Raw genomic sequence first — 12994 nt, 5'->3', positions numbered from 1 at the left:
TCCACCTTGCTCCATAAGGGAGTGATTTTCCCACTCCCCACCTTATGTCCTAAATAGATTACTTCCTTTAGCCCAAACTGGCATTTCTTAGCTTTTATTGTGAGGCCTGCCTTTTTTAATGCCTCTAATATAGGGTTGCCAGGTCGGAACCATCCAAAAACCTGAGAAAATGGGGGTGGGCCCTAGTGACGTCATGGGGCGGGCCCTAGTGACATCATGGGGCGGGCCCTAGTGATGTCACGGGGCGGGCCCTAGTGATGTCACGGGGTGGGCCCTAGTGACATCACGGGGCGGGCCCTAGTGACATCACGGGGCGGGCCCTAGTGACATCATTAAACATGATACATTGTATCAACCACAGTTGCTTGGAGCATACCATTCAAAAAAAAATTATCTGATTGGAGATTAAAATAGAAATCTTACCTAAAATAGGGTGTTCCTAGGTCCATCTGAAGTGACAAGGTCATTCTTTCTCACAAGCTTAGGGTGATGCAAAATGGAAATGGACTGCCTTCAAGTTGATCCCAAATAGGGTCTTCATGGTAAGCAGTATTCAGACAGAGGTGGTTTACTATTGCCTTCCTCTGAGTCTGAGAGGCAGTGACTGGCCCAAGGTCACCCAGTGAGCTTCATGGCTGTTTGGAGATTCAAACCCTGGTCTGCCAGGTCACAGTTCAACACCTTTAGGGAACATTTAATCTCGCTTACTTGCTTCTGGCAAGAAGGGTTTACGTGCCCTCAGGCCAGGCCATTATTGGAAGAAAGGAGTTTAGTGTTGCAGAGATGTTAGATGGGAGCACAGATGGATGCCCCTGAAGGCAGCAACTGTAAACATGCTTATTAAGGAACTAAGCCCCATAGAACTCAATAGGACTTACTTCTGAGTAGATATGGTTGCAGCCATGTTAAACAAATTAAACCAGAACTATCACTAGAAGCTAAAATGATGAAACTGAGGTTATCATACTTTGGGCACATCATGAGAAGACGTGATTCACTAGAAAAGACAACAATGCTGGGAAAAACAGAAGGGAGTAGAAAAAGAGGAAGACCAAAAAAGAGACGGATTGATTCCATAAAGGAAGCCACAGACCTGAACTTACAAGATCTGAACAGGGTGGTTCATGACAGATGCTCTTGGAGGTCGCTGATTCATAGGGTCGCCGTAAGTCGTAATCGACTTGAAGGCACATAACAACGCCTTCTTGCCTGCACTATCTAAAAGTAACGTTTGTAGGGATGAGAGAGCTGTTTTATGGCACCAACTATCCCAAATAAAAGGCACAATTCAAACCATGTCTGCTGCTACATACATGCTTTAATCTGCTAGCCCATAAGAGACTCCCATGAAAGCACTATAGTCCAGAAGGCCTCCACCTTAGAAAGTGCCCCCACTACATTCCAGATCAGTTCCAGCCTTGGGAGGGGACAACTATATTAATAGGTTGCTCATTGCTATTGTTGAGTGGCAGATGCCTACACAAAAGGCATCAATGTGCCAATTTTACAGTAGCATTAAGTTACTACAAACAAATAACGCAGCAGAGTTACAACACCAGGACTTCACACTGCACCCATGTTACTGCTCCCCATATTGGTGTCTCCAATAATCCCTTTAGCTGTTTAGAAGGCAGGTGGGTGTTCTCACTTGTAATCTGCATTTCAGAAGATCATTAGATCCAGAAGTGTAAGCTCCGAATCTTGCATTAAGATCCACAGACTACAAAAAAAAATTCATTCATTCTATACCACGATTCAATCCACAGCCTAATCAATTTGGACAGATACTGAGATGGAAGGGGTATTTAAAAGCCTAAGTCTGTGGGAAAATTCTGCTAACGTCTGTATGCTGTAGTCCTTTAATCCAAATACTCTCTTAGTGTCGTGGATATTAACTGAACTTGCTAAGCAAGTTACAGCATGAAGTCTTTTCCCCTGCAAGAATGAGATTTTGTAGGAGGGGAGAAAAAATGAGAGGAATTAAGAGATTTCGAGGGGCATGAAAAAAACTGTCATCTCCTACTGTGGCCAGGCTTATCTGTAAATACTTTTCCAATATATTTTTAATAGTACCTTTGTACAGAACAATAAATATCTTTTCAGCATTCTGGTTTTTTACCTCCGGAAAGGAGCAGCGTGGCGCCGATGGGCAGGAGCGGCCGCGATGGGGCTGAGGAGTCTGTGCGTGCGGTCGTTCCGAATCCGGTTGGGGGAAGAAGGACCGGTTTGAGGCCGGGTCATTTGTAGGCCGTCGCGCAGAGGGAGAGAGAGAGAGGGAGAGAGAGATTTGTCTTGAGTCTGCTGTATTTAGTGAAGCTTGAGTCTGCTGTATTTAGTGAGTGGCCTGCCAGCCTCAGCCGGTTCCCCTGCTCCAGAAAGGACGGCCGGCCGCTTCACTAAATACAGCAGACTCAAGCTTCACTAAATACAGCAGACTCAAGACAAATCTCTCTCTCTCTCTCTCTCCCCCCTCTCTCTCTCCCTCTGCGCGACGGCCTACAAATGACCCGGCCTCAAACTGGCTCCTTCCATCAGCGGCCTTCTTCCCCCAACCGGATTCGGAACGACCGCACGCACAGACTCCTCAGCCCCATCGTGGCCGCTCCCGCCCATCGGCGCCACGCGGCTACAGCCTCCACTCACCACCCCCTCACCTGTACTTTTGTGGCCGGCGGGAGCAGCTAGGCTCTGCTGCACAGGGTGGGGGGGCGCGGCAGCAACTCAACTCCTCCTCCTCCTCCTCTCTCTCTCCAGTCCCTCCCTCAATTACAAAGGGCGGGAAGGCGGCCAGCCACAGCCTTCACGCATGCGTATGTCAATCACGCATGCGTGGCTGAGCGGCACGCTCAAAAGCCGGAGATTAGCCTCTTCAAAGGAATTATGGCTGGAGGCCAGAGATGGCCCCCTTTTCCCTGAAACTCCGGCAGAAAACCGGAGACCTGGCATCCCTAGAAGGGAGACTGAGCATGCTCCCGTTTGCTGGCTGGAACTGTTCCTAAAATTGCGCTCAAGCAAAGGCCTTTATGAAAACAGAAGAAAATTAACACAGTAATCTGTTAACATTCCTGGTGTGGTCTTCACAGATGAGAGAAGGGATGCTCATGCTCAGGAGACCTGTTTGTAGCGGCAGTGCGAGAAACCATTTTTTGCCAGAACTTAAGAACACTGATGCATCACTATCAATTTTGCCTGGTCATTTTTTGGGGGGGGGGCTCAGCCCACCCAAGCTTAGTCTTAGGGGGCCTATGTCTTTGTAGCCCTGTGCCACTTCCACCTCTTTCTCTAGATCAGTTATTCCAGCTTCTATGTCTTGGTCAAGCTCATTTGGAATCTCTCCTTTGCTGGAAGCTGATTTAAGCTTTCCTCAAGCAGAGCCGCGTCTGCATCAGTTTTCCGTACTTCACTTTCTGTCTTTTGCAACGGTTTTTTTGTCAGTGTTCTAGTTGCAGCCCTCGTGCACCTTTGCCTTTCCGAAGCCTCGGCCATCTCCCCTTTTCCTTTAAATCTTTCCCTCCCTGGTTTCGGCACCAAAGGTTTTGCAACAGCTAAAGTCTCCCTACCAGGAATAATGGTTCTTGGAGGCTTGACTTCTTTAACACTGATTATATTTATTAACTGACAAACTTGGCTTACAGCAAAACTAAGTTCTGCTTCTACAAACTGAGGAAAGGAAAAGAGAGAGAGAGAAAAAGGCAGGAAAATCTAGTTGCTTTCACTTCTCATAATAGTCAATGGGAGTTACATAAAAAGATTTCCCTTTAGGCTTCTTCCTGTGTTACACCCAAACCATTCCCCTTCAAGAGACCACAAACAGTTTCAATATATGGTGAAGTTTCTGGATATAAAATAAATACAACTAAATCCAGGTGCTTTGGAATTAATACATCTAAGAGGCAAATGGAAAAACAACTAAGAGGTGCTGGTTTACAATGGGAAAAGAAACCAATCAGATATTTAGATACTTGGCTGCATCCTAACCTTCAAACTATTAAGGAGCACAACTATAAAGACTAAGGAGATTGAAGATGATTTTAAAAAATGGGAAAAATTACAGCTGTTGTGGTTAGGAAAAACTGAAGCCATATCCATGACGATCTTGCCTGATATATTATTTTTTGTGATGCTACCTTTAGAAATAGAAAATCATGAGCTCACTCAATTACAGAAAAGAATACTGAAATTTATTTAAGCCAAGCTGGACAGTGCATGAGAATTTGTATCAAAAAACTAGTAATGAACAGAGCTTGGAAGTAATTAGTTACAAAAAGAATTACTTGTAATTTATTACTTTTTTGAGGAACAAATGGGTAATTTCTTTACATTTTGCTTGTAATAGAATGAGGAGTAATTTTATTACTTTTGAGGAGTACTTGTAATTACTGATTACTTTCCAGCATTAGTTTTGGGCATTACTGGGGGCGGGATGCATGGGAAGTCTTTTTTCTCCTGTGATTTGTGGATGAAAATCCTGTGGCTCAAACTGGGCTCCTGGTCCGCATCACCCTTCCCTCGTGCTCTGTGGGTGTTTCGGAGGTGACCAAGGAGGCGGTGGAGAGAGAGATGGGGTGGATGAAGAACTGGGGAGGTGAAAGATGACAGGGGTGTGTGTAGAATGTGTTTGCAGCCTCTGCCTCCCTCACTGGCTACTTTGCTGATGTTTTAATCTTTTGCACCCCAGGCAAAATGTCTGCTTGGGTGGGTGTCCCTTAGATGGTGGCAGGGCTGGGTCCTGGAGGTGGTTGAGTGCGAGAGAGACGACGCCTGCGGGCTGAGCGGGTGTGTATGTGAGGGTTGCACTTGGTTTGAGGTGTAGAGAGCTGAGCAGTGGCCTCTGCCTCCCTCCCCACCTCCCCTGCCAGCAGAGAGACCACCACTGCCATCTGGTGGATAAAAAGAATTCTTCTGCTCTTGTGGGTGAGTGTTCATTTTTCATGTTGGTTTAAGCTACTTAGGTGTGCGCGGCAGCACCTTGTAGGCACTTGTAGTTTTTAAAAAAGTAACTTAACTGTAATTGTAGTAACCACTTTTGACTAACAGGAAAGTAATCAATTCCTTTCAGGACAATTGTAATTATAATGGTAACTTATTCCTTTTTGAGGCTATGTAACAGTAATTATGGTTTATTCCTTTTTGAAAAGTAATCTTCCAAGCTCTGGAATGAAGGACTGGGAATACCTAATTGTCTTCCCCAAATAATTTCCCACCTGTATATTTAGCCGTGGCTAGATTAAATCTGGATGCATTGTCTGCATCCCAGTGTGAAAGCCATACTAGGCGCCTGGCTACCAGTCCTGCCCCGCCTCGCCGGGAAAGAACTTTAGATTTAATACAGGAAACGACAGGCCAGCCGTGTCAAGAAATGTCTGATTCTCCTGTCGATGTTCCGTGGGGGAGCTACAAGAGTGGACTTCCCAATTTCTAGCCACTTTGCTCCCAGGGGTGAAAATATGTATTGCTCAGAAACGGAGAAACGGCAAACCCCCAGCGTGGCCAGGAGGGCTGAGAATAAGCAACGCTCCCCCCCTTACCTTTCTCCCCCCCTCAACGTTTCTGGAACATGTTTTTGTAGCACAAGTTGTGTCAGAGAAATCAAGTTTCTTCTGTAATGTTTTACATAAGAACATAAGAAGAGCCTGCTGGATCAGGCCAGTGGCCCATCTAGTCCAGCATCCTGTTCTCACAGTGGCCCAGCAGGTGCCTGGGGGAAGCCCGCAAGCAGGACCCGAGTGCAAGTCCCCTCCTGAGGCTTCCGGCAACTGGTCCTCAGAAGCATGCTGCCTCTGACTAGGGTGGCAGAGCACAGCCATCATGGCTAGTAGCCATTGATAGCCCTGTCATAAGAACATAAGAACATAAGAAGAGCCTGCTGGATCAGGCCAGTGGCCCATCTAGTCCAGCATCCTGTTCTCACAGTGGCCAACCAGGTGCCTGGGGGAAGCCCGCAAGCAGGACCCGAGTGCAAGAACACTCTCCCCTCCTGAGGCTTCCGGCAACTGGTCCTCAGAAGCATGCTGCCTCTGACTAGGGTGGCAGAGCACAGCCATCATGGCTAGTAGCCACTGATAGCCCTGTCATAAGAACATAAGAACATAAGAAGAGCCTGCTGGATCAGGCCAGTGGCCCATCTAGTCCAGCATCCTGTTCTCACAGTGGCCAACCAGGTGCCTGGGGGAAGCCCGCAGGCAGGACCCGAGTGCAAGAACACTCTCCCCTCCTGAGGCTTCTGGCAACTGGTCCTCAGAAGCATGCTGCCTCTGACTAGGGTGGCAGAGCGTATTTGTTTTTTGCGTATTTGTTTCCTTTATATTTCGGAATTTATTTTTTTTTTAAAAAAGGAAAGAAAGCGCTGCTCTGCCTCCTTCCCCCGCCCCCAGTCCCGGATCCCGATGGGCTCCTCTGATTGGACCCCGCCGGCAGTCCTGCCCCGCCTCGCCGGGGAGAGCAACGGGAGGGCGTGGGGGGGGAGTGTCCCCCCTCGGAAGGAGCCCCCTCCCCCGCCTGACCCCCTTCTCATCTCCCCCCCAGAGCATTTCCTCTTCCAGTCGAAGGGCGAGTGCCACTACTCCGCCTCTGCCAACGGGACGCAGCAGCGCATCCGCTACCTGAACCGCTACTTCTGGGACCGGCAGGAGCAGCTCTACTTCGACAGCGACCGAGGGAGGGTCGTGGCCGTGGCAGAGCTGAGCGAGCCCGAATTCGAAGCCTGGAACAAGGACAAGGACGTCCTGCGCAATGCGATGGCCAACGTGGAGGTCTTCTGCCGGCACAACTACGGGGTCTACGCGCCCCTCGCCCACGCCCGCCGCGGTGAGTCCTCGAGGGGCGCTTGGGGGGCGGCAGGAGCAGCGGAGGGGGAGGAGCCTCTCCCCGCCTGGCTCTGAAGTTGGGGGGGTGTTGGGGGCGGCAGGAGCAGCGGAGGTGGGGAGGGGAGGGAGGAGCCATGGGTGGGGAGGGGCTGCACGGGGGGGGGAACCTGGGCTGCCCCGCTGGGTTCGCCTTCCTGCCGGGCTCCCTGCCCAGAAGATCCCAAAGCACTTCTGGGCATCTGCCCCTCCAGACACACCCTTTGGGTTTACTTCTGAGTAAGCACGTATAGGACCGGGACTGTGCTGCTCCAGGACGCCAAAATTAAGCCAACGGGGAGCACAGCTGTAGCTGGGCCTTGGGGCCCAAAGGCCAGGCCCTGCATCATCCCCAGATGACCCCAAGTGACAGGTGAGGGGGCAGCATGGGGCAGCCCCTGAGCCAGTATGGGCCTTCTGGGGGTGGCACTGTTCACCTTGACAGCCCCCCTTGTTTTTTAAAAAATCACCTTCTGTACTACCTCAGTGGTGGCTGCACAGGCATGTTATACAGACTGCCCACCATCGTTTCCTACTTTATGAATATTTGGCCCCTTTCTGCCACAAAATGGTACTTATTTCCAAGTAAATGCATTTCTCCAAGTAAGTCCTAAGTCAGACTCAGCTAAGCGTTCTCTGTTGCCTTCTGGGCACCTGCAAAAGACACTTCCTCTTTCAGAAAAGGCTACTAAAATCTTTTATCTCACTCAAGATCTGTCTGGGATTCGAATTGCTTTTATGTATGCACTCTTGTTTTAAATCGTAACTGTTTTATATGTTGTTATATTACAAATCAGGGTGCCTCATGGGAAGCAATTCACAGAATCATAGAATATTGGAAGGATCCTGCCTAGTCCAACCTCCTGTTCAATGCAGAAATCCAAATTAAAGCATCCCCAAGAGGTGGCTGTCCAGCTGTCTCCGGTGTTGGGAGAGCCCACCATCTTCCTAGGTCATAACTTGGGAAGATAGATGGACTAATGTTAGAGTTTTGAAAGAAGCAAAGACCATCACTGTTGAAGTCATTGGGCGGAAGTAACAAGTGGAGTACCACAGCGCTTGGTCCTGGGCCCAGTGCTCTTTAGCATTTTTATTAACGACTTGGATGAGATACCATGGAAGACAGAAACAAAATTCAAAGGAACCTTGATAGGCTGGAGCATTGGGCTGAAAACAACAGAATGAAATTCAACAGGGATAAATGCAAAGTTCTATACTTAGGAAAAAGAAACCAAATGCACAGTTATAAGATGGGGGATACTTGGCTCAACATGTGAGAAGGATCTTGGAATTGTCGTTCATCATAAGCTGAATATGAGCCAACAGTTTGATGTGGCTACAAAAAAGGCAAATGCTATATTAGGCTGCATTAACAGAAGCATAGTTTCCAAATCACATGAAGTATTAGTTCCCCTCTATTCAGCACTGGTTAGGCCTCATCTTGAATATTGTGTCCAGTTCTGGTCTCCACAGTTCAAGAAGGATGGAGACAAACTGGAACAGGTTCAGAGGAGGGCAACAAAGATGATCAGGGGACTGGAAACAAAGCCCTATGAGGAGAGACTGAAAGAACTGGGCATGTTTAGCCTGGAGAAGAGAAGACTGAGGAGAGAAACGATAGCGCTCTTCAAGTACATGAAAGGTTGTCACATAGAGGAGGGCCGGGATCTCTTCTCGATTGTCCCAGAGTGCAGGACACGGAATAATGGGCTCAAGTTGCAGAAAGCCAGACTTTGATTAGACATCAGGAAAAACTTCCTAACTGTTAGAGCCATATGACAATGGAACCAATTACCTAGAGAGGTAGTGGGCTCTCCGACACTGGAGGCCTTCAAGAGGCAGCTGGACAGCCATCTGTCGGGAATGCTTTGATTTGGATTCCTGCATTGCACAGGGGGTTGGACTTGATGGCCTTATAGGCCCCTTCCAACTCTACTATTCTCTGATTCTCTGATTATATGAAACAATGATCCTTCAACATCAGTTTCACTGGACCGGCCATGTTGTCCAAATGCCTTATCACCATCTTCCAAAGTAGCTACTTTACTCCCAGCTTAAGGATGGGAAATGGAATATCGGTGGACAACAAAAGAGGTTTAAAGATGTTCTCAAAGCTAATCTAAAAAAAAAGTAACATAAGCATTGAGACCTGGGAAGTCTTGGCCCATGAGTTCCCCAATTGGAGGTCGGCCATTATCAAAGGTGCTATGGACTTTGAAGAAGCACGAGTACAGGGCGAAAGGGACAAATGAGCTAAGTGGAAGGCATGTCAAGCAAATCCTCATTGCAACCGTCTTCCATCCGGAAACCGATGTCCTCCCTGTGGGAGGCTGTGTGGGTCCAGAATTGGCCTCCACAGTCACTGACAGACCCACCGTTAAAGACCTAGTCTTGGAAGACAATCTTACTCGGCCACAAGTGTTTGCCAATGGAACTGCTCTAACAGGAGGTTTTCCTGATGTCCATTCAAAATCTGGCTTCCTGCAACTTGAGCCCATTATTCCATGTCCTGCACTCTGGGACGATCGAGAAGGGATCCCGGCCCTCCTCTGTGCAACACCTTTCATGTACTTGAAGAGTGCTATCGTATCTCCCCATAGTCTTCTCTTCTCCAGGCTAAACATGCCAATCAATCAATCAATCAATCAATCAATAATAATAATAATAATAATAACAACAACAATAACAATAATAATAGAGTAGAGCCTTTGAAATCCAGAGATTTGTCCATGGATTACAATGACTCTGCAGAGAGTATGGTTCAGTCTGAGAAATGTTCAGCCTCGGGGCAGGAGAAGCAAACTTCTGTCATGACTGTAGTGTGTAGGAGGATAGGAGTTTAAAATGAGACAAATTATTTTTATGTGTTTATTTTAACAAAAACGGAGGTCTCCAATTTTTGGTGGTGTTTTTTTTTTTTTAGTCATTCAGAATCAGTCTCCACTCAGTCATCCAGGAGTACATATTAAAAAGCCTTTCTTAATCCCAATATTATATTAACCTGTCAAGGAATAGAGTCTCCGCAAGATGGTCCCACCTGCCTCGGATATTTCATGGGCCACTGAATTCTGCACATATACACAGAAAGAGAGCGTCAACAAGCATATAGATAGAGGTGATCCAGTGGACATAGTGTACTTAGACTTTCAAAAAGCGTTTGACAAGGTACCTCACCAAAGGCTTCTGAGGAAGCTTAGCAGTCATGGAATCAGAGGAGAGGTCCTTGTGATGCGTCCTTCCCTGGCTCTCCCTGTCAGGTTACTACCTGCTCGTGGCTCCTGCCTGTCACTAGGCACCACCAGGGACTTCACCAGTCCGGACCGCTATCTCTTATGGTTTCTCTCCCCGCTGCCACCATATGTCACTCTTCAGCCTTGGTCATTACCTTACCCTCCCTTCTGGTCTGTGAAACCCCAGCCAAGGATCAGGCCTTTGGTAAACCAAATAAGTATTTATTCATAACAGAGATAACAAGATTTCTTTAAAAGGCACTTAAGCATAAGGTTACATCTATTCCTGAGGTACTGGTCTTAGTATTAATCCGAACTCCACACTCTCCTCTCATAAACCTACCCAAACAACCCACTAGCATCCACCTTCCACCTTCTCATTCCCTCTCATCCACCCAGATTTACCTGTCATCCTTTCATTTATACTGTCAGCCATTTTAAACATTCAGCCAATCATCAAGCATTCTACTGCCCATTCACTCCCCCTTCCTCTCTCACTCTACTTACCACGCATCTCCTATACAAACAGCACTTACCATATATACACTAATAGAGGAACATCACATTTCCCCCCCCTTTGTCAGGCCCAGGATGTGACTCAGGAACCAGACCAACGGCTGTAGGTAATTCGTGTTTTATTAGGGTAATGTCCAAACAAAGACTGCGTTTTCTCATGAAGCAATACAGGGATACAGGTCCTGCGGCATTGGGAGAAAGTTGACAGAGCAAGGGACTTCTTCCCGCCTGTTCTTTAAGAAGGGGCCAAACGGGCGCACAATCTTTTGCTCCTCCTTAACTGCCCCTCAGGTACTGCCCGCCTTCCCCCCCTTCTCTCCTGTCTTTTCAGCTGTCTGCGTGTGCGCGGTGAGGGGGGAAGCATCACCCGCTCCTCTTCTGAAGTTTCCGATTCCAGGATGGGGGATAGGGGAGGGGCTGATGGTAAACTGCCTCCCCGCTTTTCGGCTGTGAGCAGCCCTCCCTCTTTCCTCTCTTGCTCTGAGCCTGAAAGAGGGGGAGGCGTGAGAATGTCCAGGGAGGGCTCAGGCTCCCCGTTGCTAAGCGACCTTATCACTGGCAGTTCCTCTGTTTCGTCTTCGCTCCAAAGGGGGGAAGTTCCTCCCCCTTCCCTCTGCCATCCATCCGAATACTCTTCTCCCAACTCTCCGGGATCCAGCTCCCCGGGATTGGGACCCCAGCTCTGCCTTCCGACACCCTTAAACAACGGCAGAGTATTATTCCTGTTCCAGGATTTATACGCCGCGTTAACAAATAAACAAGTCTCTATGGGGAAAATGTCTTTTTTTTGTTCCTCCGTCTGGTCACGTCACTGCAATCCCAGCCACTTGCCTGGAAAGTCCATCGGCCAGTACATTGTCCTTGCCTTTGATGAACTGGAAGTCCACTTGATAGTCTTGTAGGGCCCAGGACCACCTCTGCAGCATAGTGTTATGGTTTTTCATAGTTTGCAGCCATAACAAGGCCCGATGATCCGTTGTTACCGTGAATCTTCGTCCCCACACGTATGGGCGCAACTTGTTCAGTCCCCACACGACCGCTAGGCACTCCTTTTGGACCGACGAATAGTTTTTCTCCCTCGGCATCAGCTTGCGACTCAGATACGCCACTGGATGTCTGGTGCCTTCTCTCTCCTGCAGCAAGATGACTCCCAGCGCGAGGTCTGACGCATCCGTAGCCACGATGAATGGTTTCTCATAGTCTGGTGCTATTAATATGGGTCCTTGGCACAAGGCTTGCTTCAGCAGATCAAAAGCCTTCTGACATTCATCCGTCCATACCACACGCTCAGAACACTTCTTCTTTGTTAATTCATGCAAGGGGTTTGCTATTTCCCCAAAATTTCTCACAAACTTCCTATAAAAAACAGCCACACCTAGAAATGCCCTAACTTGTTTTTTGGTTAAGGGGATAGGCCACACTTGTATTGCCTCCACCTTGCTCCATAAGGGGGTGATTTTCCCAGTCTCCACCTTATGTCCTACACATATTACTTCACTCACAACTTTCCCATTCAGACAGCACAGTACAGATCTGACTGGGGCATGCTCTCCAGTATCAATAGAATGTCTGGCTATACTGGTTCGGCCAGGTTTATTGCCAAAGAGATTCCCATAGTTTTTCAAAACTCTCAGAATATCTTCTGACCATTCCAATTGATCTACCCTTCCTTTGTCTTTGCTTTCCTGTACCAAATCTGGAAGTTCAGGCCCACTTCCCTCAGGGAATAAGGTAACTTGCAACACCTTTGCATCCCTGGTATGGTAAGGCTTCAACATATTTACATGAACCACTTTGCTTTTGTTTAATTGGTCTGTGGTGATTACATACGTCAGTGTGTCAAGCCTTTCTCTGATGGTATATGGTCCTTCCCAGTTAGCCTGTAATTTGTCATGTTTCCTGGGTATGAACGCCATAACCATATCTCCCACATCATACACACGTTCCCTGGCTGTTCTGTCATACCAGTAACGTTGCTTCTCCTGTGCTTGACTCAAATTCTTTTTCACCACTTCCATCATTGATGTTAATTTATTGCGGAATTCCAATACAAAATCTACTACAGATGTTTTGTACTCTCCCAGGGTTCCTTCCCATGAATTTTTTAACAGTTCCAAAGGTCCCCTCACTTTTCTAGTGAACATGAGTTCAAAGGGTGAGAAGCCTGTTGACTCCTGAGGGACTTCTCTGTATGCAAATAAGAAGCATCCCAAACGTTCATCCCAGTCTTGTGGGTGATCTTGAACATAGCTCCTTATCATGCCCTTCAAAACTCCATTGAATCTCTCAGTTAGCCCATTAGTGGCGGGATGGTAAGTAGTGGTCTTTAGATGTTTTAGACCACAACATTTCCACATACATTGCATCACTTCTCCCATGAATACACTGCCTTGATCTGTCAGCACT

The 12994-nt window shown here is 47.7% G+C and overlaps 1 protein-coding gene across 1 annotated transcript in view; it reads left to right on the top strand.

Annotated features, from left to right (window-relative positions):
- Positions 1-12994, top strand: part of LOC133381922 (H-2 class II histocompatibility antigen, E-S beta chain-like) — a 44918-nt gene that overhangs the window by 18929 nt on the left and 12995 nt on the right. The window contains exon 3 of the mRNA XM_061621502.1: positions 6526-6807. Coding sequence (XP_061477486.1) covers positions 6526-6807 — 282 coding nt within the window. The remainder of the gene's footprint in view (positions 1-6525; positions 6808-12994) is intronic.

Source organism: Rhineura floridana, chromosome 3, assembly GCF_030035675.1.
Source record: "Rhineura floridana isolate rRhiFlo1 chromosome 3, rRhiFlo1.hap2, whole genome shotgun sequence".
In the NCBI taxonomy this organism is placed as follows: Eukaryota; Metazoa; Chordata; class Lepidosauria; order Squamata; family Rhineuridae; genus Rhineura; species Rhineura floridana.
This window is presented reverse-complemented; position numbering and strand designations above follow the sequence as displayed.